The sequence below is a fragment of the Brassica napus genome, chromosome A8, assembly GCF_020379485.1.
Source record: "Brassica napus cultivar Da-Ae chromosome A8, Da-Ae, whole genome shotgun sequence".
NCBI classification, from domain to species: Eukaryota; Viridiplantae; Streptophyta; class Magnoliopsida; order Brassicales; family Brassicaceae; genus Brassica; species Brassica napus.
In genome coordinates this window covers 22,606,069-22,633,674 of record NC_063441.1, presented here as the reverse complement: position 1 = coordinate 22,633,674, position 27,606 = coordinate 22,606,069, and the positions used below count along the sequence as shown (strand labels likewise).

The 27,606-nt window shown below is 37.8% G+C and overlaps 6 protein-coding genes and 1 pseudogene across 13 annotated transcripts; 6 read left to right on the top strand and 1 right to left on the bottom strand.

Annotated features, from left to right (window-relative positions):
• The first annotated feature begins 573 nt into the window (after positions 1-573).
• Positions 574-3,311, top strand: LOC106365682 (BTB/POZ and TAZ domain-containing protein 3). Its single transcript, XM_013805142.3, has 4 exons — positions 574-1,485; positions 1,797-2,075; positions 2,152-2,900; positions 2,971-3,311. The coding sequence occupies exons 2-4, from the start codon at positions 1,848-1,850 to the stop codon at positions 3,101-3,103; spliced, it is 1,110 nt and encodes a 369-aa protein (XP_013660596.2). The 5' UTR covers positions 574-1,485; positions 1,797-1,847; the 3' UTR covers positions 3,104-3,311.
• Positions 3,312-3,515: 204 nt separating this feature from the next.
• LOC125577199 lies at positions 3,516-6,349 on the top strand (annotated as a pseudogene).
• Positions 6,350-9,940: 3,591 nt separating this feature from the next.
• Positions 9,941-12,458, top strand: LOC125577197 (transcription factor bHLH153-like). Of its 5 annotated transcripts, none has more exons than XM_048738324.1 (6): positions 10,053-10,664; positions 11,356-11,478; positions 11,583-11,648; positions 11,727-11,792; positions 11,895-11,939; positions 12,037-12,458. In XM_048738324.1, the coding sequence occupies exons 2-6, from the start codon at positions 11,368-11,370 to the stop codon at positions 12,196-12,198; spliced, it is 450 nt and encodes a 149-aa protein (XP_048594281.1). In that variant the 5' UTR covers positions 10,053-10,664; positions 11,356-11,367; the 3' UTR covers positions 12,199-12,458. The 5 variants fall into 5 exon arrangements, with proteins under 5 accessions (XP_048594278.1, XP_048594281.1, XP_048594282.1 ...); XM_048738325.1 differs by having other exon boundaries at positions 10,062-10,664; positions 11,586-11,648; XM_048738321.1 differs by having other exon boundaries at positions 9,941-10,664; positions 11,586-11,648; positions 11,727-11,939.
• A 120-nt stretch (positions 12,459-12,578) lies between these two features.
• Positions 12,579-14,167, bottom strand: LOC106365685 (selenoprotein F). Its single transcript, XM_013805150.3, has 4 exons — positions 13,915-14,167; positions 13,550-13,608; positions 13,238-13,419; positions 12,579-12,817 (listed from the first exon to the last, which is right to left on the bottom strand). Exons 1-4 carry the CDS (start codon positions 14,102-14,104, stop codon positions 12,745-12,747), a joined length of 504 nt encoding a protein of 167 aa, XP_013660604.3. The 5' UTR covers positions 14,105-14,167; the 3' UTR covers positions 12,579-12,744.
• A 91-nt stretch (positions 14,168-14,258) lies between these two features.
• Positions 14,259-16,040, top strand: LOC125577196 (pentatricopeptide repeat-containing protein At1g05750, chloroplastic-like). The gene has a single exon (XM_048738320.1). It carries the CDS (start codon positions 14,307-14,309, stop codon positions 15,795-15,797), a length of 1,491 nt encoding a protein of 496 aa, XP_048594277.1. The 5' UTR covers positions 14,259-14,306; the 3' UTR covers positions 15,798-16,040.
• A 363-nt stretch (positions 16,041-16,403) lies between these two features.
• On the top strand, positions 16,404-20,485 carry LOC111213660 (diacylglycerol lipase-beta-like). 3 transcript variants are annotated; one of them, XM_022715464.2, is made up of 14 exons: positions 16,404-16,866; positions 17,015-17,153; positions 17,481-17,700; positions 17,971-18,071; positions 18,152-18,273; positions 18,360-18,451; positions 18,562-18,667; positions 18,794-18,948; positions 19,021-19,127; positions 19,197-19,318; positions 19,390-19,487; positions 19,563-19,771; positions 19,865-20,204; positions 20,292-20,485. In XM_022715464.2, exons 1-14 carry the CDS (start codon positions 16,606-16,608, stop codon positions 20,371-20,373), a joined length of 2,154 nt encoding a protein of 717 aa, XP_022571185.2. In that variant the 5' UTR covers positions 16,404-16,605; the 3' UTR covers positions 20,374-20,485. The 3 variants fall into 3 exon arrangements, with proteins under 3 accessions (XP_022571185.2, XP_022571186.2, XP_022571187.2); XM_022715465.2 differs by having other exon boundaries at positions 16,416-16,866; positions 19,871-20,204; XM_022715466.2 differs by having other exon boundaries at positions 16,670-16,866; positions 17,015-17,056.
• Positions 20,486-21,926: 1,441 nt separating this feature from the next.
• On the top strand, positions 21,927-27,551 carry LOC106365688 (signal peptide peptidase-like 5). Of its 2 annotated transcripts, XM_048738319.1 has the most exons (16): positions 21,927-22,243; positions 22,334-22,492; positions 22,582-22,693; positions 22,787-22,906; positions 23,000-23,157; positions 23,350-23,532; positions 23,611-23,645; positions 23,740-23,896; positions 23,974-24,027; positions 24,112-24,204; positions 24,282-24,424; positions 24,549-24,703; positions 24,776-25,961; positions 26,369-26,462; positions 26,951-27,088; positions 27,200-27,551. In XM_048738319.1, exons 1-13 carry the CDS (start codon positions 22,097-22,099, stop codon positions 24,880-24,882), a joined length of 1,623 nt encoding a protein of 540 aa, XP_048594276.1. In that variant the 5' UTR covers positions 21,927-22,096; the 3' UTR covers positions 24,883-25,961; positions 26,369-26,462; positions 26,951-27,088; positions 27,200-27,551. The 2 variants fall into 2 exon arrangements, with proteins under 2 accessions (XP_048594276.1, XP_048594275.1); XM_048738318.1 differs by having other exon boundaries at positions 24,776-26,462.
• Positions 27,552-27,606: the final 55 nt, after the last annotated feature.

Below are 27,606 nucleotides of genomic sequence, written 5' to 3'. Positions count from 1 at the left end.
GATAATTCTTAGATATATTATGTTGTTATCTGAAAATAATATTTTATTATAAAATTTATAGTTAGATATAAAATAATTTATAATTAAATGCTAATGATTTTCTAAAATAATTCTAATATGTGAATGTTTTTAAAATTTAACACAACAATAACCATTTATATATTTGATAAAAACTAAAGAATATATATTAATAATAGTTTATTTATATGTTATATTAGATAATTGACTATAAGTAAATATAACAAAATTCTCAAAAATAAAATACATTTTTAAAACAAGATCATTCCTAAATATGTTATGTTTTTATCTGAATTTTTTTTATTTTTATTATAAAATATAAATTTTAGTGTTTGATTTATCTTTTTGAAAACATAATTAATAATTTATTATGTTGGTTTTAATTTAATAGTTATAAACATATAAATATTTATAAGAACACTATGCCTGCATATGCGGGCAGAACACCTAGTTTAAAAAATATGAAAGATAATGTGCTTTTTATATCCAATAATTGGGCTTCTAGTTCTATTATTTGGGCCCGTAGCTGTAACACTAACATGTAATTTGAAGGCAAACATATACGTCGTTTAACGCCGGTTGCTCTTTTATTGGACTAGTCACATGTTTCCGTCATCTCCAAGCTCTCCCAAGCTTACAGTACATTTCTGCAAAATAAAACTATTGAGTTTGATCACTCCGTTTTAACAACTTTCCGTCGCCGTCCACTCGAAACCCGTGACAAAGTTGGTTAGCATTACCTTATTATATCACTCAATTCATATGTAGTCCCTACAGTAATATCAATAGATCTTATTTACAAAAGTCCAAGTTCTTGATTTTGACTCGATTGGATAAATTTGTTTAGCATTCTTAATTAGTTTTACTTTTTACAGTGAACATTCTGCGCTTATATAATTTCTAGTAAGGATCCATCATATTATTAGACTGGTCGGTACTATTTTCCCACCGGCTGGTCGGTAAGATAAGGTGCCAATAATAAATCTATTTAGTTTAACTTACCGGGCATAGAGACAGAATACAAAAATGGGGGTGACAAGGAGCACTAACTTTAGTCTTTAGTGCAATTCAAGATCAGCCATATACGTCTTTCAACCTTATAATATCTCTCCCCTCAAAATCATTTTAAGCTAATAATATTCTTTTTAAAAAATCATTCGTGGCCTTCAATTTTTCGTTCTTTATGTCAGAAAATGCCATACTCCTAATTCTTCATTAACGACGTCGTTTGGCAGACGTTTAGTAAGCAAATTTGCTACTTCCCGTGTGCTTTAGACTTAAAGGACGAAACCAACCACTTGGCACCAAAAAAACTTCTCTTTCTTCGCTCTTCAATTGTGATCATCATTCTCTGTATCTCGTTGAGTTGGTGGTGATTGAAGAAAGAGTAATGGTTATGAACTTCACCTAGATACTCTTTATCATCTCGGCCGAGTATTGGGTACACGTCGTCGTCTCTGTTTCTGGGTAATAATGATTAAAGACTCTTCCTTTCTTCTCCCTTCCTCTGTTCTTCGTTGGGTTTGAGCACTTTTCGATCGTTACAGTTTCTGGGTTTTGCTTACTTTATCTTGCAATGATGAACTGAGAAAGTGAGAATCTTTACGTATAGTTTCATCTGTTGAACGTTCTTGCTTCTCTGTTCTTTCGTTTCTTGGTTCTGTGACAGTCTCTGTTTCTGCCTCTGTTTTGATCAGTTTTGTGTCAAAGTTTCGAACTTTATGGTTGATGGTTAGCTCTCAAGTACGACTCTTGACATTGTGGTCGATGCTTTGCAGATTCAAGAACTGTAACATAATCTATTCTCTCAAGTCGCGGGGTTTGATTCAATGGCTTCTTCAGAAGTATCTACTTGTGCCAAGAATATTCCAAAACCTCCTCCTCTTCCTCGTGTAACCTACCAAGCTTCCAGAAGCAAACCCTCGAGCTCATCCTCACGCCTTGTGCCCCAAGAAACAGTAGAAACGTGGGACAAGCTTTTCAAACAAGGCACTGGAGCAGATACATACGTTGAAGTCGATAACAAATCTCATTTTCTAGCCCATTCATACATACTGGTAAGTATAAAATCTCATTTCATCTCATATAAGAGAAGCAATACGCTAAGAGAAGGTTGTATTGCATCTTATGTAGGCTGCAGCTTCACCTGTAATGCCACAGCTTCTAAACCAATCGAGGGACAAAAAAGGAAATTCACACCTCAAGTTCCTCGGAGTGCCTCAAGAAGCTGTCTACATGTTCATTCGGCTTCTCTACTCTTGCAGCTACGAGGAGGAAGACATGAAGAAGTACGTGCTCCCTTTGTTGGTTCTCTCACACTGCTACTCGGTCCCATCTCTCAAAAGAGTCTGCGTAGAGGTTCTTGGTCAAGGATGGATCAACAAGGAGAATGTCATCGACGTGCTCCAGCTAGCTCGAACCTGCGACGCCGCGAGGATCAGCTTTCTATGCGTTTCAATGGTCATCAGAGACTTTAAGTCTGTATCTTCAACGGAAGGATGGAAGGTGATGACGCGAGGTGATCGTAAGCTAGAGCAAGAGCTTCTTGAGGCGGTGGTGGAGGCAGACGCTAGGAAGAAAGAGAGGAGGAAGAAGGTGGAGGAGAGGAGAATGTATTTGGAGCTTTATGAAGCTGTGGAGGCTCTTGTTCATATATATAGAGAAGGTTGTGGGACGATAGGGCCTCGAGGTAAAGCGCTTAAGGGAAGCAAAGCTGTGTGTGAGTTCTCGGCTTGTAAAGGAGTTGAAGGTGGGCTTAGACATTTCTTGGGATGCAAGTCTGCTAGGGCTTCGTGTGGTCATTGTAAAAGGATGTGGCAGCTTATTCAGCTTCACTCTTGTCTCTGTGGTAGTTCTGATTCTTGCGAGGTCCCTCTCTGCCGGTAAGTTCCAGTAACAGATCCTTCGAATGTTATATAAACAGTTTGTAATCGTTTCTTTTATAACCTGTAGGAACTTCAAGGAGAAAATGAAAAAGATTAGCAAGAGAGAAGAGTCTAAATGGAGGTTGCTTGCGGAAAACGTTACTACAGCTAAAAGAAGTCTTGGTCCATTCTCTTCTTCACGCCGTTCTGCTTTGATATAAGATAGGTTTTAGAGTCATTGAAGTGTAAATATATACAAGGGATAGGGATAAAGACTGTGTGTCAAGAACAAGGCCCATCATAGTGGTTTTGGAACAAATGTTGTCTTCACCATGTTGTTGGTTACTTTGTTATATACATGCTGCGTCTTGATCTTTGACAGTGTTGTAAAGAAGTTTTCTCATCATCATACAATTCTTTTTTTTTGTATACAATGTGTTGTTCACATCAAAGTAGTCTCAGAAGACTTTAAAGGCAGACAGAAGATAATAAAGATCATGCTAGTCATGTATAACACATATTTTAAGTTAGAGTTATGTACTGAAAATATATATTTGGTACTTGCTAGTTTATACTGAAAAAAATACTTTAGTTTATATATTGAAAACATCAGCTGAGTTCTCTCATTGACTTTGCTAAGTCACAGAGAGAGCAAGTAGCTAATATAAATCACTTAACTTCCAATTTGTTTATGTTTTTGGTCTTCAGAGTTTACCTCCAAAACAATTTTTTTTTTTCTTTTAAATACAGAACTTCAAACTTCATCACATCACATATCTCAAACCCATTTTTGGCTGCCTTTTCTCAAAAGCCAGACGAAAATGGAAAACGTTCGTTTTCCACTTTTGGTATATCTTGCATTGTGTTTGGTCATTTCAGTTCTTTCCCAGGATCAATCAGGTTATAATTTATCAACTGATTCTTGAATCTCTCAGAGTCGTTGTAATGAAGAAAGTCTACTCCTTTTATGGATCAAAATGTCTAATCTCACAGGTTTCATAAGCATTGACTGTGGAATCCCAAGTGGATCATCGTACACAGACGACACAACGGGGATTAACTACGTCTCAGACTCATCCTTTGTTGAAACAGGAGTCTCTAAACCTGTCTCTTTCCCAGCTCAAAGACAGCTTCAGAACCTGATGAGCTTTCCTGAAGGTTCAAGAAACTGCTATACTCTGATTCCTAAACAGGGCAAAGGTAAGAAGTACCTGATAAGAGCCAGTTTCATGTACGGTAACTACGACGGAGAAGTCAGCTCACCCGAGTTTGATCTGTTTCTTGGAGGCAATCTCTGGACAAATCTGTCCTTTAGCAACACACCGCTCCCTGTGACCAAAGAAGTTGTATACTTGAGCCAGTCTGAGAAAATCTTTGTCTGTTTGGGAAACAAAGGTAAAGGAACTCCATTTATCTCGACTTTAGAGCTTCGGTTTCTCGGTAACGACAACACGACGTACGATTCTCCAAATGGTGCTCTCTTCTTCTCCAGACGCTGGAACTTTGGTTCTCTCTCTGATTCATCTATCAGGTAATACCTCTGCTTCGTCCTCTGTTTCCTCCTCTGTTTCATACTTATTCTCTGTTTCTGTTGCTCTTTACTCATAATCAGGTAAAACCTCTGCCTCGTCCTCTGTTCTTGCTCTGTTTCCTTCTCTGTTTGTGTAGCTCTTTACTCATAATCAGGCAAACCTCTGTTTCATGCTCTGTTTCTTGCTCTGTTTCCTCCTCTGTTTCAGTAGCTTCGTTTACTTTTCACCGACAATGTAATAAAGTTCGAAACATATTGTTTTAAAATCAGATATAGTGAAGATGTATATGACAGAATCTGGCTTCCTCGCAAACTAGGGGCCGAAAACAAAGAGATCAACACATCACTTCCGGTTACCTCAAGCAACAACAGCTACAACCCTCCAGGTTTGCTGATGAGCACAGCACTGACTCCCACAAACACAACAGCACCAATCTCCATGGAGTTGGCAGACACTGATCCAACCGTCAGGTACTTTGTCTACATGCATTTCGCTGAGGTCGAAGATCTCAGTCTCACACCTAACCAGACCAGAGAGTTTGAAATCTACATCAACCAAGTAAAAATTGCTCATGTTAGTCCTAGATATCTTCAAACAGATACTTTCTTCTTGAAGCCTGAGAGCCAAACTAATATCAAGTTTTTGCTCGTGAGAACACCAACGTCTACGCTTCCTCCTCTCATTAACGCTCTAGAGATCTACGTAGGAAACACTTACTCGCAGTCTTTTACTAGCCAAGACGACGGTATGTGCTAGTTAAATGACTAAACTAAACTCAATCTTTGTTCATAGTTTTGATCAATGGTTTTAGTTATAACTTACAGATGACGCGGTTACGAGTATAAAGATGAGCTATAAGGTGAAGAGAAACTGGCAAGGAGATCCTTGTTTGCCTAATAGCTACATTTGGGAAGGCCTTAACTGTAGTTATGCTAGTCTTGCTCCTCCTAGAATCACATTACTGTAAGTCTAGTTTCATCTTCGTATGTTCTTGAATTGTCTATTGATTGCTTAACTTTTGTTGCTTGGAGATAGGAACTTATCTTCAAGCGGGTTAACAGGTCACTTATCTCCCTCCTTCTCTAACCTCATAATGATTCAAGAGCTGTGAGTTTATCTTTCTGTATATTGTTAAACAGTTTCTTGATTTAAACTAGGAACTAACTCAATTTATATTCTTCTTAATCTGCAGAGACTTATCAAACAATGACTTAACCGGGGACATTCCAGAGTTACTGTCAAAACTCAAGTTTTTGAGGGTTTTGTAAGTTATAGACACATAACAAATTAGATTGATAAAAATGGGCTCTAACTCTTGATAACATCTGTGCAGAAACCTAGAGAAGAACAAGCTAACGGGTTCAGTTCCATCTGACTTATTAAAAAGATCAAAGAGCGGATCACTCTTGCTAAAGGTTGGAGACAATCCAGGACTCTGCACCGAGATTTCTTGCGTAAAAAGCAACAAAAAAACACTCATAACCGCGGTTGGCGCATCATTGGCAGCATTGTTCATTCTCTTGCTATTATCTGGTGTGTTTTGGAAGATCAAGAAACGAAGTAACAAGCCAGGTAACAGTCTATTGACATACCTATCTAACTGCTTATCACATTACCAACTGTTCAACTTTATTTTGCGACAGTGGAACAAGATACAGACAGCGAAACAAGAAACCGTCCTAAGGCGGATTCAAACACATTACTTCTTACCTTTTCAGACATTGTAAAGATGACAAATAACTTTTGCCGCGTCCTTGGCAAAGGAGGTTTCGGAACAGTGTACCATGGCTACTATAACGACCTTCAAGTAGCAGTTAAACTTTTATCAGAATCATCAGCTCAAGGATTCAAAGAGTTCCGCTCTGAGGTAATGTACTGATTCCTTAGCCAAAGTATCTCCACAAAATAATAATTAAAAAATTAAAAATTAAGAGGAAGGAACGAATCTGTAAGAACTTGTATTTCAAATAAGATGTTTAAAAAAACTTCTTTAGATACTACAAAGACACATGTCATGTTTTTAGTAATTAATTTTGTTGTAAAAATGAAAATTTAAATACAATAATAACAAATATAAAAGATAATAATATATGATTGTTTAGATATTCAAATGAGCATTGACACCATTAAAGTTGCTCACAACATCTATTTGTATAGGTTGAAGTACTTGTGAGGGTTCATCACGTAAACCTCACTGCACTGATCGGCTATTTCCATGAATCTAATCAAATGGGATTGGTCTATGAGTTCATGGCTAATGGAAACATGGCGGATCGTCTCTCAGGGAAGTGTGACCATACGTTGAGCTGGACACAGAGACTTCAGATTGCACTTGATGCAGCACAAGGGCTGGAGTATCTTCACAGTGGATGCAAACCTGCGATAGTTCACAGAGATGTGAAGACATCAAACATATTGTTGAACGAGAACAACAGAGCAAAGCTTGCGGATTTTGGACTCTCTAGGAGTTTTCAGACAGAGAGCCGTTCTCACGTGTCCACTCTTGTCGCTGGAACTCCGGGATATCTTGATCCACTGTTAGTTCTCACTCTCTCTCTCTCTCTCTCTTAATAATATATAAGATTGATTCGGCCCAATATTGACCTATTAATTCTATATAAGATATATATAATAAATATTGTGTTGATTGTGTTCTGTCTGTTGAAATAATGTGCAGATGCTTTAAAACAAATGAGTTAAACGAGAAGAGTGACATCTACAGCTTTGGAGTTGTTTTATTAGAGATGATTACTGGCAAAGCTGTGATCAGTGAGTCAGAGACGAAGCGTGTGCATGTGAGTGATTGGGTGATATCCATCTTGAAGTCTACTAATGATGTGAGCAACGTTGTAGATGCTAAAATGAGGGGAGATTTTGATGCCAACTCTGTTTGGAAAATTGTGGAGCTTGCTTTGGCCTCAGTTTCGCAGAACGTTGTTGAGAGGCCAAACATGCAACAGATTGTTAGAGGAGTTAAAGAGTGTCTTCAAAGAGAAGAGAGTAACAAGAATCACTGATAACACAACACAAAGGGTGTAAGGTAAAGTCAAGGGGTTGGAAATAAAAAATGCTAAGAACTTGTGGTATTTTATATTTTTATTTTTTTACGATAATCAATTATGTTATTATGAGAAGTATTACAAAGATTGATTATACAACTGAAAATTTTACATATTTGATTAGAATTCACGTTTGATTTCAAGTTATCTTATGAAATTTACGTTTGATGATATATTGATATTCATTGCACCATGTAAGAAATTTTTTTCTGTGACTTGAAATCCATAACTCATTATGGTGTTGAAGATTAATGAATTCTTATGTTTTTTGGAGTCTTTTTTTCTCCACAAAAAGGTTCATTAAAATTAAAAGGCCAAAAACATTACAGGCTGTTTTCAAACGAAGCCCAACCAAATTTTAACTTATTACAAAAGCTAAAGCCTAACATTAACCCATTACATATGAGGTAATAGTACATTACCTAATCCGGTCGCCACAAGATAGAGAAAAAAGGACAAAAGAAGATAGTGACATGGAGGCAAAGACCAAAAACGCGTTGGGGCCCATTAACCTTTTGAAGAAAACGCTGATTCCTTGGACTTTTGCGACGCACGGTCTCTGCATCTGTCCCCACAAATCTCTATTTAACCTACTCTACGTTTTAGAACGCGATTCTTTTAAACCCCCCGAAACGTGAATGATTTCAAAGCGCGATTTTGTGATATTTATGCGCACGCGCGCGCGTCTTGTGAGCGTGTCTGAATCTCTGTGCGTGTTTGCATTGACGTCAGACAAGCTTAAAGTTGTCTTACTTGTCTCTCAGTCACTTCAATAATTTAAGCTATTTATGATCAAATCTAACTTATTTATTATCACTCTACATCTAATTCTCTTGCGAGTAATGTTTATGATTAATTTACGGATACTATGCTTTTATTTGATACAAATTTAATTATGTGTAGCATTATGAAAAATAATAATGTAAAAGTTAGTGACACTGTACTATATTTTGTAAAGAATTGATGTTTTCTTTCTCTTTATTTAATTTTCATTTGTTCATGTTTTCTTTTCATTGTGAAACCGATTGATTGATTGATTTATAATTTTACCTTGAAATATCAACAACTCAGAGAATTGTACTGGCTGTATTCAGATGCGTTAACCTCTCTCTCTCTGTTTGAAATGACTTTTGAGTAGAGATGGCAATTGGGTTGTACCGACCCGCCTTGTCCCGCCCCGCCGCGGTACACGGTCAATGCGGGTCTTCGCGGTACAGGCCCGCGCGGGATGCGGTTCCTAGAAGAGCTGCCCAATCCCGACCCGCGATTTGCACAAGCCTTGGCGGTACAGGCCCGCGGGACTCCGATCCTCATCAATACATGCGCTACTGATGGCAATTGGGATGTACTGACCCGCCTTTCCCGTCCCGCCATCTCTATCCTGAGCATAGCACCTGCAAGAAAAAGAGACCAATAGAGATGAGAACACAACATGTCCTATGAATCAGTTGAACACAATGATGCTCAGCCAAAGGATTGAGAATCATATCGAAAGCGCACATAGAAACTCAATGTAACATAGAAACATAGAAAGAAAGAAACTGGTGAACTCGAGGGAAGGTCCTCCAGTGTTCGAGCAGCCTTAGATGACTCTTGAGAAGCTTATGGAGTATGGTAACATGCTTGTGATGGAGCAAGAGAACGTCAAGAGAGTCCAGCTTGCTGACCAATACCTTAACGAGGCTGCGTTGGGAGAGAACGTCAAGAGAGTCCAGCTTCACTGTGTAACTTGCGTTGCAGGTAAAAGTGCACAGTAAGTGAATTTGCCGGTTCCTTAAGGATGTTACTGATCCTGCGGCCAAAAACTTTGATCCAATGGCTTGAAGTGACTGATGGAACTTGTGTCTTCAACTTTTGAGCTTTCCCTACTTAAATAAATCTTCTGTTTTTTTCTACTTCTGCTTTTGTGTAATTGTGAATTGGTGATTATGTGCAAACTTCCATATATTACAGTTGCCCTTTTATCATAAACCATTTCTCAACTTTTCTTTTGCTACCTCATGTTTCTTATTCTTCCAGTGCATTAGTGCATTATACATAAAACTATTTTGTCATGAACTGGCTATTTTAGTTTACATATCGCTGCACTACAACTACCATTAACACTGGACAAAAACGAACAATAAGCTGCGGATACCCGCGCGTCCCGCGGGGTACACCGAACCCATCCCGCTTCTGGCCCGATCCCGCATAAGCTCATCCCGCGAAGCCCGCTAAAAATTCGGGCCTGGATCTTAGTAACCAATCCCGCCCCGCAACAGGTCCAAACGGGCTAGGCCCGCGGGCAGGTTCAAATTTTGCCATCTCTACTTTTGAGGTTAATTTTCATAGAGAAAAAAAGAGAGCAAAATTCAAAAGAAAGAGAAAGGCAAAAAAGTTGAAAGGAAAAGATAAGAGTTGGTCAAATGTTTTGACAAATTAAAAAAAAACTTTTCAAATGTCACTGTCAAAACAAAGAAAAATAAGGCTACATGCTAGCTAAAATGATGATAATGATGACTAGTGTTGAAAATAATAATAAAAGCGAATTCTACCTGGGGGAGTGATATAACTTCTAGCTAGGACCTTTCTCCATCCCTATGGGTTGCATAATAGCTGTCAAAATATTACTATACGATAAAATATCAATCAAATGTTTTCCAGGAACAGTATTCACTTTAAGTAAAAAAAGTTTTAACGTTAAACAGTTGTATTTATTTATTCCTAATGCAATTAGTCTGAATTAATTAGGAATTAGTCTTTTACTCTCTAGCTGTTAGACCTTTATAAAAGTTTGCAAAAGTTGTGAAATGGTAGTAGATCCTAGTTCTTTTAGCATATATACATTCAGTGTCTTCTCTCTCCCCCTTCTAACGCCGAGATTTTTTGCGAATGCTCTATTACCTTTTTTTTAAAGAATCGACTTCATTTTCACTCAGTCTGTCTGAGGTCATCTTCTTCATCACCTGCCAAAAGATTCTCATGTAATACGGTTTGGAGTTTTCCTTTTGGACTGAGAAATCACAAAACATAGAGAGAGAGAGAGGGAGAAACATTTGTGTCTTATCGGTTTTGGTGTTGTCAAGAAGCTGAAGGACAAAAAATACTACAGTTGTTTTTAGGGTTTTGAGGAATAAAATTGGAGCTTTGAGTAGTTGTGGGTAGTGTCTTCTTGAAGAAAATATATTTTTCTTATACTCTTCTGCCAGTTTGTGAGCCTCTCTCTCTCTCTCTCTGCTCTGTTTCTTTAGTTATACAAACTTGTAGCATATTTATTTCTCTATCTCCTCTTCTTGGTGCTGACTTTCAGCTAGATTAGCTTCTTGATAATGTTCTACAGTTTCTTTCTACTCAGATAGTTAATTTACTGTAGCGGAGTATAAGTTATTTTATTGTTTAAGTTAGTTCAATAATCCCCTGAGGAACTCTATTTGTTCTCCTTTGTTGCGTGGAGGATTTTTGTTTTGTTTTGGGTTTTCTCCTGTTTTTAAGGGAAGAAAGTGATTCATGCAGATAAGATGTTATTGTCAGTTTATGTGTATTATTAAGGAAATATTTTAAGCAAGTTATCATAAGATATTCTGTTTGAGCTTATAATTGTGCTTAACAAATCCTTAAAATAATACTTAAGCTGATGTGAACTCTGAAGGCTTTAGCCTCTGACCACAAGGTCCTTGCCTACTTCGTTGACCAAACCTTTGTCTTGGCTAAATTTCCTCAAATCCATATCCTGTCTCCCAAATGCATTGATTTGTTCAATACATAGATCCTCATTCATATAGATCGTGTAATCTTCTTGGTCTGTTAACCCTCTTGTGAAATGTCTTCCTCTTGTAGTAATATAATATTAACCATGTACCGTTGATAAGTTTTCACATTTCTTGATGTGTTTTTCATTGACAGAGTCACAGAGGGATGGAATTCTCTAGAGAAGCTGGAATGATGATGGAAAATAAGCGGAGCGTCTGTTCTCTGGAAGAAAGTAGCATCAAGCGCCATAAGTCTGATCTCTCCTTCAGTTCCAAGGTAATGCTTTAACCTAGTTTCAGTGGACTACCAAAGAATGCAGTGTTAGCGAACCGGCATGGTAGTGATTCTTCCATCTTTGTTCTCTTAATGGTTTAAAACAACAGAGAAAGGACAAAGCTGGAGACCGTATCTCAGCTCTTCAACAGATAGTTTCCCCTTACGGAAAGGTAACTTCTTCTGTTAGACTAATCAAAATCTCCACACATGCTTTTTCTCTAATCTTCTTTGATTCCTCCATGCCACAGACCGACACTGCATCAGTTCTTCAAGACGCGTTGCATTACATAGAGTTTCTACATGAACAAGTGAAGGTCTGCCCATTTCTTTTCATATCAGTTCAATACCATTACCATTTACCAACCATGATTCTTTCATCTTCTTACTTAAGAAAACGTCATGTTCTTCTTGTGCAGGTGCTAAGCGCTCCATATCTGCAAACAATGACCGCTGCTACGCAGGTAAACACATTTATTCCCGGTTCACTATCACAATCTTATCATCTTGCAACTGCAATGCTTCACACTCTGATCTGAACTAACTTTGGGTATCTTACAGGAGGAGCTGGAGCAGTACAGCCTGAGAAACAGAGGATTATGTCTTGTTCCAATGGAGTATACAGCAGGAGTTGCTCAAAGCAACGGGGCCGATATCTGGGCGCCCGTGAAGACTCCTCCATCTCCAGCTTTTGGTGTGAAGTCTCAGTCACCCTTTAGATGACTGATTCGTCTCTTCCCAACCTACTAAGATCTTTGTCTTAAGCTTAAAAGAGAAGGTCAACTGTATTGTTTAGATGATGCATGTGTAACATACATAGACCAGACTCCAGAGACGCATGAAGTTGGTTTAGAACAGCTCAGAGTTGGTGATGGCTGTTTACTATTCGACTTCTTATTTGACCAGCTTATTATGTAATTTGCCTAAACATAAACCAAACGATTCTAATGCTAAGTAATTTTTATGCCAAAGATTACCTGAGATATCTTAGTTTTTGTTGTGATCTTACGAAAGCTATCCTTTATAACACAAGAAGTGAGATGGGTTTTGCTTGTAATTATACTAAAGAGCCAAGTAAAAAGTTCACGTTACTCTTTCATAAGAACATTGGAAGAAGGCATCAATACTTAGATTGCAAAGGTTCAGAACATACAGACTACTGATGATGAGGGAACAAATAGCTTGGAGAAAATAAAGACAAGTCGATCACAATATGTTATTTAACTATTAGATCACAGTGCTTTGACACAGGCATTCAGAGTGATTACACTAACTTGATGAAGTAGGCTTGACCTTCTCCCGCATATACTGGAGTAGATGCTCGCGTTTCCAGTTGTCAATTCTGCAAAGCAAGAAAATCGAGAAACAAAAAAGGAGTTACAACTTTGTAGGGAATGTAGCCCTTCTACTAAATGTGGATAAGAGGTCAAACACATCACTAGCTTTGATTTATTCATCCTCCTTGATAATGATAGTAACTTCCTCCAAAAACCAATTTTCAAAAGTAGAAGTTTCAGTAATCATATGGGACAATGTACCAGAGCATCCAGAGAGTGAAATTCAAAATTGATGTGGATAGATAGATAGTTGCATTTACACATTTATCTACCATGCTAACATGAATATATTAGCCTATTAAGTTACCTTGAAGTCAGATAAACTCGATTCAAATACCAAAACTCTTTGTTAAATTAAGAGCTCACAAATTCAGACTATTCCAGAGCAAAAAGGGTTGAAGAAAGAGAGGGAAAGCAAATTTTACCTTATAGTTTCCTTACGTTCATCATCTCCATCGAGCATGATCAACTTGGGTGGTGAGTTGAAAACGTACTCAACTTTAAGGGTAGGGAAGTTTTGTTTCTCTTCTTCAATAAAACCAACAATCTCAGGATAGAAAACCAGCTTTCTCATACACACCTCCAATATAGCTCCTGAATAAGTAACCTACAGTCGCGAAAAGAAAAACAAAAAGTGTAAACGAAGTCATCACTCTCCTCATCTTCATTCAATGAATGTTAGAGAAGACGTTTCTATCTCCTTGTCTAATCTACTACTCTCAGTTTGAAAATCATACCTTACTCATGGAATCCTCAGAATCATCAGCGCAACATTTCAAGCACTCAGATACCAACTCTGCATAGTACACAACACTAATATAAACATAACCAAATTCAAAAACATTGGTGTATACAATATGATAGCCCTCAAAAGAGTTTGATATACAGACACATTGGTTCATACACTATGGGAGATCAGAGCTATTCTAATTCAGTAATGGCTTGTTCTTTCTTCTTCCCCTCCTCAAGAGAAAGATCTCAAAGCTCATAAATTCACAAAATCTAAGTAATCCTAATCCACAATTGCACGTTTCAGATCTTCACACATACTGAATCGAGATTCATATCAAGTTTCTAACTCAAATCATATAAGGGAACGAACCTTGGTCCTTGACGTATTCAGAGAGTGAGTGGCAATCGGAGCAGAGAGCAAGGCCGGTGAATCCTAGATCCTCGCACTCTTTAGTGCTCAGCTGCTCTTTCGCTGAGATCGTCGATGTGAGCATCAAGATCATCACCATCATCATCATCTTCGACCAAGCTCGAGCCATCTCCATCTCTCTCTTTCTCATCAACAGATCCAAAAGCCTTCGCAGATGCGAAATTAATGTTGGGTTGCTAATAATCCGATCCGGTTAATCCCGGTTTAAAATATCCAAAATGCAATAATCTCCGGTTTATATAGACCGGGTAATATAAAACCAAACAAAAATCTGTTTTCCCGGTTTACATTTTCGGTCTTCTTAATCCAAATTCGGGTTTAGCACATATCCAATGGCCCTCCTTCCCGCCGTCGGAATCCCGTCGCCGGCGCCACCGCAACAGATACCTTTCATCTCTCGCAACAACCACACCAATCCAAAGACTACCTCTGAAACCACAGTCTCATGGACTTCTCGCATCACTCTCCTCTCACGCAACGGCCGATTAGCCGAGGCAGCGAAGGAATTCACCGCCATGAGACTCGCCGGCGTCGAGCCTAACCACATCACTTTCATCGCTCTGCTCTCCGGATGCGGTGATTGCGAAGACTTGGGCGTTTCGCTTCACGGGTACGCTTGTAAACTTGGCCTCGATAGAAACCACGTCATGGTCGGCACCGCGATCATCGGCATGTACTCCAAACGCCGTCGTTTTAGGAAGGCTAGGCTTGTTTTCGATCGCATTGAAGATAAAAATTCGGTTACTTGGAACACAATGATCGACGGATACATGAGGAGCGGCCGAGTCGACGACGCCGCAAAGGTGTTCGACGAAATGCCTGAGAGAGACTTGATTTCTTGGACGGCTATGATAAACGGGTTTGTTAAAAAGGGTTTGCACGAGGAAGCTTTGGCGTGGTTCCGCGAGATGCAAGTCTCTGGAGTGAAGCCGGATTACGTTGCTGTTATCTCTGCTCTTGCCGCTTGCACAAGCCTTGGTGCTTTGTCTTTTGGATTGTGGGTGCATCGTTTTGTTGTGAGTCAGGATTTTAGGAACAATGTGAGGGTTAGTAACTCGCTGATTGATTTGTATTGTCGGTGCGGGTGTGTGGAGTTTGCTAGACAAGTTTTTGATAAGATGGAGAAACGAACCGTGGTTTCGTGGAACTCGGTTATTGTTGGTTTTGCTGCTAATGGACATGCGGATGAGTCTTTGGTCTACTTCAGAAGAATGCAAGAAGAGAGGTTTAAGCCTGACGCGGTGACTTTCACAGGGGCGTTAACTGCTTGTAGTCATGTAGGTTTAGTTGCAGAAGGTGTTGGATATTTCGAAGCTATGAAAAGGGATTACAGAATCTCGCCTCGGATTGAACACTACGGATGCTTAGTGGATTTGTATAGCCGTGCTGGGAGACTGGAAGACGCTTTGAAGGTGGTAGAGGGCATGCCGATGAAGCCTAATGAAGTGGTGATTGGCTCGTTGCTTGCAGCCTGCAGGACTCATGGGAACGATACAGAGCTAGCGGAGAGGATGATGAAGCGTCTTAGCAAGCTTAAAGTGAAGGGGCATTCTAACTACGTGATTCTTTCGAACATGTATGCTGCTGATGGACAGTGGGAAGGAGCAAGTAAGATGAGAAGGAAGATGAAAGGTCTAGGTCTAAAGAAGCAGCCTGGGTTTAGTTCTATAGAGATTGATGATCGGACACATGTGTTCATGGCCGGTGACAGTGCCCATGTGGAGAACGGTTATATCCGCGAGGTTCTAGAGCTGATTTCTTCTCATTCGCGATTACAATGCAGTGTGTTTGAAATCCTTGATGGTGATCACATAGGTGATTGAAATCCCAGGGACTTTCACCAACCCCAACCATATGCACCAACCTTGTTGCTTAGGCCATTGAGCAAAGATCTGAAGCATACCCCTATATATAAATCTGGTGAATAGAGGCCACACTGAAAACATGGTTGATAAGCTTAGATCCCGAGCTCCTTTCCTTCATAGGCATCTCCTCATGCCCACATTATCCATTTGTATTCATCTGTGTCTGGTCATGTTATCTTTGAAAAAGACTCATCTCAATCTCATGGCTCTCTTCAGCCTCTTCATGCACATATAAAAACCACTCTAGCATTCCAAAACTCTGCTCTGTCAGAGAGACTGCTCTGTTTTCACATTTCTCTGTGTTTTTTTTTAACCAACCAAAACATTTATTAACATTTCTCTGTTTTTAATTTAACAGATATCGATTTGTTTCAAAAAAAAAAAAATGATTACAGTTACTTCAAACTTTGACCAAGGCCAACTCAATATTCATCATGTAACGTGGGAATAATTAGTCATGAAATATAATTTTGGGACCAAGCCAACCATATACTAGTATTTATAACTAACTCTTAATAAAGTGTTCCGTGTTAGTATTTATTTATTTTTTATGTCGTTCGGACATAGATTCCAACTGGTGTCAGCCAAAGATCAAATTGCTTTCTCTCAAAAAAACATATCTGAAAAACAAAAAAAATCGACAGAGATCCGAGTGCGGATTTCTCTCTCGGAGATGTCTCTTCGTGCTTCCTTGCCCGTCGAGACATTGACCTTCTAATCTCCGACAACGACCACCACCGGAACAAGAACCAAAACACAAGCAATCATGTGGATTTCGAGGTTGAAGAGAGTTAGGAAAACGATAATCGTTCTCGGCATTGCCAATTCGGCAATAATCGTCTCCGGCGGTGTCCTGACTCTCGTCTCCAACTCAAATTGCGACAGCGCCGCCCAGCTATTCCCCCTCTACGCCGTCTGTGTAGCCGCCTGCGTCAAACTCGCCGTTATGGTTAAGGTCGGGTCTACACAGGAGCTCATGGCTATGACCATCATGGATTCTCCTACTCATTACAGCCTCGACAGAAAGGTAACGCCTTTTTCTCTAAATTGTGAATTTTCGTTTTTAAAAATCAAGTCTTTGAAGGAAAGGTGTTGCCTTTATTGATGTAATTGTTTCTTTGATTATACATTTCTCTGTAGTGTTTAATAGTTCATTTACTTTGTGGGGTTTGCAGATGAAGTATAAGACGTGGCTTTGGTGGACACGGTTTGCAATGGTAATTACTCTACTGCAATTTATTGGTGCATCTTACCTTATGTTCCGTGTCTCCACCTTTGTTTCCCCTGATGGATTGCCAAGACATTGCGTTTTAGGTAAAAACTTAAAAAGACATACAAATTTAAATTGTTTTGGTTGTCTAAATTGGCGTACTTAGGCAGTTGGAATCTTCATAAATATTTTATGGGGCTATCTATCTTTCCTCTGTGTTGAAGCTTTATTTGTAGTTCAGTTAAGTTATAAGACACAAATTTAAATTGATTTGGCTGTCTAAAGTCACCTACTTGGGCAGTTCTAATCTTGTTTGGCCTCATATAAGTTGAAGCTTTATTTTGTAGTTCAGTTATATAGCTATGTAATTGTTTTTTTTTTCACTTTTTTTCTTGTTTAAGAACCTCTTTTGGTAACTTTCTTTTGTTCAGGGCTATCTTCAGACACGCGTGGGTGGAAGCAAACGCTGCAGGTTGCCTTCTTGATCACTGTCTGCTTTGTTGCGTTGGCTCAATGCTTTACCGGATCAGATATACTGCAATGGCGGTCTTTCTACGCAACTCAAGATGATGCCTGGAAAGCTCATTACCAGGAGGTGTTTGACCATGGGATTCGTGAGGTTTTGTGCTGTCTTGGGCGTCGTGAATATATGTAAGTGTCGTTGTAGCATAAAAATTTTGTAACGAAAATAAGTGTTGTTTTATGATTTCAATATCAATTTTTTCTATTAATTTATCTCTTTTGCCCCTAATTAAACGAAAACAAACAATAAATGTTATGCAATTATAATGGTCCAACTATGGCAAATTTGAACATTTAACTAGTTTCTTAATTTGTGTGCAAAACTCTAGAAACTGATGTTTTTGTCTATAGCAAGTTTACTTTGTTCAGACTCTTAGAAATTGGCATTGTCTGCTCCAGGGGTGTTATTGAGGAAGACGAAGTGTGTTCAGTTGCAAGACTGCTAGGTGATCTTGTTTCATATCGTGCATCAGGCACTGGCCACCTGGAGTTTTTAGCAGGTTAATAAGATCTGAAACTTTTAGTCTATTTAGGAAATAAACAATGTGGAGAAAGTCTCTAATCACTTCGACTATTTCAGGCCTTGCTCTGTTGCAGAACAATAGCCAGTTTCCTGAATCACATGAGGACTTGACAGAAGCTCCAGCATTTCATCTCCAGGAAGCTGCCACGTTGCATAAATTTGCAGAAGCTGCTTATACTGTACGTTTGAACAACACAAACCCCCCAAAGCTCTTTTTTAGATGGGTAGATTATATCTCACCTCCGTGTGTGGCAATTTTTTGCAGGGGCCACTGCTTGATGTTGGGAGAAACCCTGCTTTGTTTCTATGCACATGGATATGCAGGCAAGGGATACTAACACCGTGGAGCCGTAAATGGTATACTACACCTGGTTAGCTCGTTTGAAGAAACTTCAACTTGTTTCTTTAAAAGTCTATTTTCGTATGATATTTAATGTAAGTAAGCTTTCCTTGCAATTTATTGGCAGGCGGCCTAAGCTTGATGGTGACAATTGGTGGCGAGGTCATGCAGCTGCCTTCCTTAAGTTCATAGACTTTCCTGCTCATGTTCTTAGACGAGGTCGAATTTGTAGTGTAAGTTTTTTTTTCCCTTCAGTCCTATGTTCTGTTTATTTGAAGTTGTTTTGAGTATCTTGTGGCCTTCAGTTCATTTAGAATCTTTTTTTCTCATCTATTAGTGTAATTGTTTTGTTATTGCAGGAGAAGTGTAAAGCAACATACTTCGTTGTGGTCTTACATTATCTTAGATGTGTTGTAATTGCTGTTCGAGGAACCGAGACGGCTGAAGATCTAATAACCGATGGTTTGGGCCGTGCTTGTTCACTAACTGCTGAAGACTTGGAAGGGCTAACAAAGTAAGTCTCTCTCTCTCTCTTATAAGAAACAATGAAATAATTATTGTTTTTTCATGTGTGTGTTTATGTCAGTAACATTCATGTTATGGACTCTTCACGAACACACTACGGACATTCAGGAATAGTAGAAGCTGCAAGAGATCTGTTTATGCAAATAGAAGGAGACCCCAAATTTGGAGGTAAGAGTTCAGAAAATATTGTCACAACGCAAGGTTTCTCTAAGCTAATTATACAAATGGAGTGTGCAGAGTCAGAATCTACTGGGTTCTTGTCCTCGTTAATTGGTGATGGATGTGAGTGTGATGGCTACAGCATCCGCATCGTTGGACACTCCTTAGGAGGTGCCATTGCCTCGTTACTAGGAGTTAGAGTACGTTCTCAATTTCACAAACTTTACATTTACTATATCTTATATTCATTTATATTGTGGCGTATATATAGCTTCGTTGCAGGTTCCCTAACCTCTATGTATATGCATACGGACCACTCCCTTGTGTAGATTCAGATGTGGCAGAAGCTTGTTCCGAGTTTGTTACAAGGTTAGATTTTGTTTTTGTAACGAATCATATGCTGACATTATTTCAAGTCACTAATGTTTTATAGTCCCTAACCAGCATTGTACTAGATAACGAGTTCTCATCGCGGCTCTCTTATGGATCAATCCGCCGGCTCCAAGTAGCTGCGCTCAAAGTGCTGTCTCAAGACCCTAAGGCTGATACAGCACTCATTTTCAGACTCGCACGCCGGTTCTTGTCTGCTAGCAAACGCCAACGACAAAATGTTGTCGAAGGAGAAGAAGCAATACCATCATCAATAATAACTGGTAACAACTTTTTATCTCACTCTTGATGATAACTTCTCCATCAAGAAAGGTTAGCTAATGAGAAGTGATAACGCTTCTTCTTGTCTTAATAAGTTGAAGATTCAGCTGAAGTGGAAGTGAGGCAACACGACGAAGAGTTCATTAATCCGTTCCACGAGCTGGTGGCCTCAACGGATAATCCTGTGACTCAGTTTATGGAGACAGTGCCAACAAGAGGAGGAGAAGATTATGATGAAGAAGCTCCGGAGATGTTCTTGCCGGGTTTGGTCATCCATATTGTACCGGAAGTAAACAACATGAGCGTGCCGATATGGCGAGGATGGCCGATCTGTGACGTGACAAGTGGTGGTTACAAAGCGTATGTTGCAAAGAGAGAGAGGTTCAAAGAGCTTATGGTTTCTCCATCAATGTTCCTTGATCATCTTCCTTGGAGGTAGCAACTCTTTACTCTAATCCAAAACTTGGGTTCCCTTCTTATAATGAAACACTCTTTGAGGCTTAGTTCTTTTTTTACTTCCAGGTGTAGACATGCGATGCACAAGGTTCTAGAGTCACGGAATCTCTTCAGCGATCTGACAAGTGAACCTGATATAGTAGTATGACAGAGAGACATGAAAGATGACACAATGTGCATATATGTTTCTATTTAAACATCAAACAGCAACATTATTGAATGAACTATTGTCATTTTATATTCAAACAATAGTTAAAGCCTTTTATAGTCTTAAAAAAAGAAAGAACAAGAGAATTGCAAGTGTGAATGCAGTGAGAGAACAAGCTAACTTGTGAGTTTTTCTTCATTGTTAGCAAGGGAAAAAAAAAAAGAAATCGAAATAGAAAAGATTAAAAAAGGGAAAAGATGACTTGTGTAACAAGAAAAGTGAAAGGAGAATAATCTATTTCCCTCTTCTCTATCCCTCTCTTAGGGTGGCGATGTCGTTGCCTCCGGTTACCTGCCGAATTCACGCAGCGGTCTGCTATGTCTTGAGGCTGGTGAAGCTCCTTCTCAGGTTTCATGAAGGCAGCAACAACTGGTAATCATCTGTCCTCTCATGACACCCTCCAATCTTAGTATGAGAAAAGCAAAAAGCATTTTTCAACCGCACAACAACTTTAGATACAGCAGATTCAGCTCTCTCCTTGTCGAGTTTAACCTTGAGATCCGCTGCTGCTTGCGAATTTAGGAGAACGTATCACATCTTGCTTCTCTGACAAGTTATCTAATAACTCAAACTTGAAAGTCGTCTTTTGGTTCTCCATACCTCTCGATGATTTCTTTTGGCTTGGGAAGGAGCAAAATGAGTTTTACTTAACCAAACGTAAAGCCTCCTATTAATTACCGATTTCGTCATTAATGTCAAAAAAGTTATTTTTTGTCTTTAATTTTTATTTCCATATATTCTTCTGCTACATCAATGGGTGAATTAAATGCAAAAATGCAAGTAGATTTTTTTACTTATTCCAGTGATATTACCAGTGATTTATGGAAAGTATATATGTAATATGTACCACTAATTTAGGGGATCATAATATGTAAAAATTTGACTCATTTATACCGATTTCTACGGGTATATCGGTTTATATTTAAAAAAAAAAAAAAAATTCACATAAAACTACACTGCCTAGAGACGGGTCTGCTCCCAAACATATAAAATTCCTGTCTCGCATTGCGTAATAAAACTCACATAAACTCGCAGGGTGTTATAAAAGGAGATGGTTCAACTTCAATCTTATTTCTAATCTATTAGAGTCTACATTTCTTTCATCTCAATGCCACTAATCACAGTTACTGACCTTGTGATGATGTGTTGTTCCGGTTGCTGTCCAACTATTGCTAACTTCATTATAGAATTAATGCTAATATCTTAAAATTCCGATATACCCGTTCACAAATGCATATACTCATTCAAAATTAATTTTTTCCATTTTTTATAAATTTTCGGTTATCGTCTCATGAAGTCTAATTGATTTGTCTCTTTCTCCTTTCATATATAGTTTTGGCAAATGTTTAAAATTATCCATTCATTCTACTTCGTTTGTTTGTAAATAATATTTATCTATTTTAGATCATCGTCAAATTAACGATGGAAACTAACTCTAACTGTTTTTTTTTTCGAGTTTTCTTTTCTTTCATTATTTGGAAATAATGTAAAGCGAGGGAAAAAAAGAAAATCGAAATAGAAAAGATTAAAAAGGGAAAAAAAAATGACTTGTGTAACAGGGAAGGTGAACCGAGAATAATCTATTTCCCTCTTCTCGCTCCCTTCTTTTTCTTTCTTCCATCATCCTAACATTCCCCTTCTCTATCCCTCTCTTAGGGTGGCGATGTCGTTGCCTCCGTTTAGCTGCCGCATTCTCGCGGCAGCCGTGGCCCTCTATCTAACCGGTCTGCTATGCCTTGGTGCTGGTGAAGCTCCTTCTAAAGATGCCGCGGCTCCCAAGATTCCTGGCTGTTCCAACGAATATCAAATGGTAAATGTCGAATGCCTCATTAGAATTTTTCCCTATAGATTCATGTTTATCATTAAGAATCTTTATTAATATAAAAAAGATATTGTCCAGGTCAAGGTTGAGCATTGGGTGAACGGAGAAAATGGTGAAGATTTTAGTGGCATGACTGCTCAGTTTGGTGCCGTGCTTCCGTCTGATAAAGACAAAGCTGTTAGACTTCCTGTTGTTCTTACAACTCCTTTGAACAGTTGCTCCAATTTAACCTCAAAGGTTTTTTTGTTGTCCCTCTTTCTTCTCCATCATAATCACCATCATGTTTTTGTTTTATTTGTTATGATGTTTGTTTTTAATTCTTGCAGCTATCTGGTTCTATTGCGTTATCTGTACGTGGGGAATGTACTTTCACAGCTAAGGCTCAGGTTGCACAGGCAGGAGGAGCTGCAGCTTTGGTTTTAATAAACGACAAAGAAGGTTAGGACTCATAACCTAAACCTTCTTGCTTTTGTTTTCATGAGCCTCTGACATCTCTTTGTTTCTCTTATCTTTGCATTTTTTTTTGTTCAGAGCTGGATGAGATGGCTTGTACTGAGGGAGAAACTCCTTTAAGTCTTACTATACCTGTTTTGATGATTACTACATCATCTGGAGATGCCTTGAAGAAATCCCTTATGGCAAATAAGAAAGGTATGTTCTTATTCTATCATTTTTAATGATAGTCTATCTGTTTCTTTGTACCATTCTTTTGATGGCTACTTAATGGGTCTTTTTTTGGGGCAGTGGAGCTATTATTGTATGCTCCAAAAAGCCCAGTTGTGGATTATGCAGTGGCATTCCTCTGGCTTATGTCTGTTGGAACAGTTTTCATTGCTTCTGTTTGGTCACATTGCACCGGTCCTAAGGAGAACGATGATGAGTACAATGAATTATCACCAAAGGTGCCTTTTACCAGACTTTATTTAGGAGCTCTACTAATATTAAACTTCTTTTTTCACATATTAAACTTCATCGCCAAGATGAAATAATAAAATATACATATTATCAACAAGAAACTGTCAACAAGATAAATAATTAAATACAATATAATATGTGTTTATTTTCCCTAACATCTGAATCTTTCTTGGTAGAAGTCTTCAGTTGATGGTGCTACCAAAGATGCTACAAAAGATGACGATGAAACACTTGATATTAGTGCTACTGGTGCTGTTATCTTTGTCATATCAGCGTCCACGTTCCTTGTGTTGCTCTTCTTCTTTATGTCATCATGGTTCATCTTGATCCTCACCGTCTTTTTCTGCATTGGTGGTATGCAGGTAACGTTGTCCTATCTTGATCTTATATTAACCTTAATTAACATCATAGTTACTAATATATATATTTTTGTATCTCAGGGAATGCATAATATTATCTATACCCTCATAACAATGTAATACTCAGAATCCTAAACTTTTCAACACATGAAACATCTCTCTGTTCCAAAATAGTTAAAACCATCATGTGTTTGCTTTCTCTTATTGCAGGAGATGCAATAAATGTGGTCGGAAGACTGTGAAAGTCCCTTTGTTTGGGAATGTAACGATTCTCTCACTCATGGTTCTGTTGTTCTGCTTTGTGGTTGCTGTCGTCTGGTTCATAAACCGCAAAACATCGTATGCATGGGCCGGCCAAGATATTTTCGTAAGTCCTTATTAATACTCCTAACTCTATAGTTGTTGAATAATTAATATCTTAATGTTTGGCTCTGTTAAATACAGGGTATTTGCTTGATGATAAATGTCTTGCAAGTGGCTCGGCTACCTAATATCAGGGTGAGTGTTATGTTTTTATATATATTTTTGTAAGTATTTTATGTTTATATTTCATTTATGATCTCTTTGTATGTCACGCTTTAGGTTGCAACCATTCTTCTATGTTGTGCATTTTTCTATGACATCTTTTGGGTGTTCCTGTCACCACTAATCTTCAAGCAAAGTGTGATGATTGCAGTGAGTTTCGATATTTTTCCTTCATTTGACCAATGCCTGTCTCATAACCTTAATAGTTATTAATCTATGACATATAGGTTGCACGTGGGAGCAAAGACACAGGAGAATCTATTCCCATGCTACTGAGATTTCCAAGGCTTTCTGATCCATGGGGTGGTTACAACATGATCGGTTTTGGAGACATTCTATTCCCGGGTCTTCTCATATGCTTTATCTTCAGGTAACCCTCTCATGCATCGACTTATTATACTGTTTCAAACACTGTCCTTATTCAATGTGCACCATCTCAATAATATGTCTTTTTTTTTTTGGGGTCAAAACTCAATAATATGTCTCTCTCTCAGATATGACAGGGAAAACAACAAAGGAGTAGTGAAAGGCTACTTCCCATGGTTGATGTTTGGTTACGGACTTGGACTATTCTTAACATACTTGGGACTATATCTTATGAACGGACACGGTCAACCTGCATTGCTCTATCTAGTGCCATGCACTCTCGGTATCTCTCGAGTCATTTTTAATGAATCTACTATGCATTTGATTAACCAACTAAATGCTGAACACTTTGCAGGTATAACGGTTATACTAGGGTTGGTGAGGAAAGAACTCAGAGACTTGTGGAACTACGGGACTCAGGAGCCTTCAGCTTCAGATGTAAATCCATCTCCAGGAGCATAACTTGCTCTCCTACATAAAAAATCAACATGATTCTGACATTTTTTTTTCTTTTGCTCATAAATGTAACACATGGGATTTGACCCTTACATGTACACACTAGTTGAGCCCCCACTCGTATAAATGTAATTGTATAAGTATACATATTTTCACCAAAGTTCTGTATCTAAAATTTAATTTATTTTATCACTGATATAATGAACTAGTGAACAACAAGACTTTAACAAAACGATAACTAAGGTTTTAATGCGAAGAACTTTTCTACTCCAATATTTTTAGACTTTAGTAACATCATAAGCTTTTTAAAATGGGATTGTTTTTTAGATTTTAAAGAGAAACTTAATACAAGTAGGATAGAGTGAAATATGTTTTCACCGTGAGGTGTTTCAACATTTTTTTCAGTGGGTAAATATAATAAATTATTTTAGTCCTCTAAAAGAAAATTCAATAAAAATAAAAATATTTATTTAAGTCCAACGGCTAGTATTTATTGGACTGTGGGAAGCAACGGTTCATTTTTTTCTACTCCAATATTTTTAGACTTTAGTAACATCATAGGCTTTTTAAAATGGGATTTTTTAAAAAGATTTTGATGAGAAGCTTTAGACTTAAGTAACATCAGACTTTAGTAACATCATAGAGTGAACCGTGAGGTGTTTCAACACTTTTACAGTGGGTAAATATTTTTTTTTGTCAACACAGCAGGTAAATATAATAAATCATTTTGATCTAATAATAAATCATTTTTATTTTTGTCCAACGGCTAATATTTATTGGATTATGGGAACTGGGAAGCAACGGTATAAAGAACATTGGGAGTGTTGCAATAAAGGAAATTGGGGTCTATTTATATTCATTATCATAGCGCACCACAAATCAATTATTTCCTTTTTCTCTTTCTTCTTCTTCAGATTATTTCTCCAGATTATTTTTCTCTTTCTTCTTCTTAGATGGAGTGCGTCAGTTTTTAAAGAAGAGTTAGTAAGGCTCACAACACACAGCAGTGAAGACTAACTCTGTCCGGATTAAAGAGTTGCTTGAAAAAGAGACTATTCCCATGGAAACAGAGTCTACACGGACGGGTAAGCTCCTCTTTTCTTGATCTTTTTAAAATTACTATAACCTGATTTCTAAAGCTGTTTTCACTACAATGTTTTTAAAAAAAAACTTTCAAACTTGAGGGAAAATTTCTATATTATTTGGTTGATCAAGAAAACTTAATGTGTAATTTGTGAAAAGTATTAGAAGTAACATCCGGTCAGTGATAGTTAGAGATTGTATATTTCTAACATCCAGTTAGCGATTGTATATTTCTTTTGTCTTGACACTTATGATCATTTAGTTCTTCATAATCAATCTCTTAATAAAGCAATTTTCCCTCTTGTTGTTTTTCTCTTTCTAAAATCAACAACATCACATTTGCTTTCTTGTTTTGTGTTTCTTACTTGTTTTAACTTTCTTCTTGTGTTTGTTTCTTTTATTGGCTAAGAGACAAATCTGCTAGTGGGAAGGCGAATGATGTTAATAATGCAAAGATGATCAAAGCTCCTATGGACAAAGTCTACACCAGTACGTCTACACGGGTACGTACGCTCCTCTTTTCTTGAATTTTTTTAAATTAACATAAACTGATTTGTAAAATTGTTTTCACTAAAATGTTTTATAAAAAAAGAGATTTTCAAACTTGGGGGAAAATTTCTATATTATTCGATTGATAATGAAAACTTAATGTGTAATTTGTGAAAAGAATTAGAAGTTACATCCAGTCATTGATAGTTAGAAATTATGTATTTCTTTCGGTCAATTAAAGTTAGTGATTGTTTATTTCTTTTTGTCTTTGACACTTATGATCATTTAGTTCTTCGTAATCAATCTCATAATGAAGCAATTTTCCCTCTTGTTTTTTTTTTCTAAAATCAACATCACATTTGCTTTCTTGTTTTGTGTTTCTTACTTGCTTTTATGTTTTTGTTTCCTTAGATTCTTTCTTACGTGCTTTTCTGTTTTGTTTCCTTTGATTATTTTGCTTGTTTTGACTTTCTTCTTATGTTTGTTGCTTTTATTGGATAAGAGACAAATCAAAGCTTATATATATATGGACAAGGTTGAGCTAGAGCACTCAAACATACGTGTTGATAGTCTGTGTTGGATGAGCATCTCTCATTCCCTCTACTTCCGAGGATCAATCAACCATCTTCTTCAACAATATGTAAGCTATAACAATGCTCACTTAAAGATTAGTTACATGTTTCTGAAGATTTGCTTGGTTCTTTATTCTCTGTTTTGTCGCTTTACTTATTATCAGTTTTTTCCTTTACAGATTGTCACTACTGCTGCTGAGGTTAAACTTCCTCCTACACATCCTATCAGATTGGCTTTGGCGTTGAACTTCTCCGTCTTCTACTACGAGATCATGAACTCACTCACAAGAAAGGGTTTTAGAGATTGTTTAGTAACTAAGTACCTTAGAAGACTCGTACGTTATTTGAGATTGTTTTTACTACTTAAATTAAGGGCATGCCACCTTGGTGAATAAATAGTGAAATGTAGAGTTTCCTCTGTTTCATGTATCATTATTGTGTATGTTGTAATCTGGTTTGACCGTTTGCATCATCCTGATGCATGTCTAAGACACTGTCTTCTTGTTTTGTAATTCGAAACTCGTTACTGTCTTTTCCACCCATTGTGCTCTACTTTCATACCATTTGTCATGGATCCAGATATAAA

Excerpts from the sequence above, each read along its gene's own strand:
- LOC111213660 (XM_022715464.2), top strand. The coding sequence starts at position 16,606 with ATGTGGATTTCGAGGTTGAAGAGAGTTAGGAAAACGATAATCGTTCTC. Across the intron at positions 17,154-17,480 it reads GCCAAGACATTGCGTTTTAG|GGCTATCTTCAGACACGCGT; the intron begins GTAAAAACTTAA and ends TCTTTTGTTCAG. Across the intron at positions 19,488-19,562 it reads TGTTCCGAGTTTGTTACAAG|CATTGTACTAGATAACGAGT; the intron begins GTTAGATTTTGT and ends GTCCCTAACCAG.
- LOC125577197 (XM_048738321.1), top strand. The coding sequence starts at position 11,368 with ATGGAATTCTCTAGAGAAGCTGGAATGATGATGGAAAATAAGCGGAGC. Across the intron at positions 11,649-11,726 it reads TAGTTTCCCCTTACGGAAAG|ACCGACACTGCATCAGTTCT; the intron begins GTAACTTCTTCT and ends TCCATGCCACAG. Across the intron at positions 11,940-12,036 it reads CAATGACCGCTGCTACGCAG|GAGGAGCTGGAGCAGTACAG; the intron begins GTAAACACATTT and ends GGTATCTTACAG.
- LOC106365682 (XM_013805142.3), top strand. The coding sequence starts at position 1,848 with ATGGCTTCTTCAGAAGTATCTACTTGTGCCAAGAATATTCCAAAACCT. Across the intron at positions 2,076-2,151 it reads TAGCCCATTCATACATACTG|GCTGCAGCTTCACCTGTAAT; the intron begins GTAAGTATAAAA and ends CATCTTATGTAG. Across the intron at positions 2,901-2,970 it reads TGCGAGGTCCCTCTCTGCCG|GAACTTCAAGGAGAAAATGA; the intron begins GTAAGTTCCAGT and ends TATAACCTGTAG.
- LOC125577196 (XM_048738320.1), top strand. The coding sequence starts at position 14,307 with ATGGCCCTCCTTCCCGCCGTCGGAATCCCGTCGCCGGCGCCACCGCAA.
- LOC106365685 (XM_013805150.3), bottom strand. The coding sequence starts at position 14,104 with ATGAGAAAGAGAGAGATGGAGATGGCTCGAGCTTGGTCGAAGATGATG. Across the intron at positions 13,609-13,914 it reads TGAATACGTCAAGGACCAAG|AGTTGGTATCTGAGTGCTTG; the intron begins GTTCGTTCCCTT and ends TGTACTATGCAG. Across the intron at positions 13,420-13,549 it reads CTGAGGATTCCATGAGTAAG|GTTACTTATTCAGGAGCTAT; the intron begins GTATGATTTTCA and ends TCGCGACTGTAG.
- LOC106365688 (XM_048738319.1), top strand. The coding sequence starts at position 22,097 with ATGTCGTTGCCTCCGTTTAGCTGCCGCATTCTCGCGGCAGCCGTGGCC. Across the intron at positions 23,158-23,349 it reads ACAATGAATTATCACCAAAG|TCTTCAGTTGATGGTGCTAC; the intron begins GTGCCTTTTACC and ends TCTTGGTAGAAG. Across the intron at positions 23,897-23,973 it reads GGGCCGGCCAAGATATTTTC|GGTATTTGCTTGATGATAAA; the intron begins GTAAGTCCTTAT and ends TGTTAAATACAG.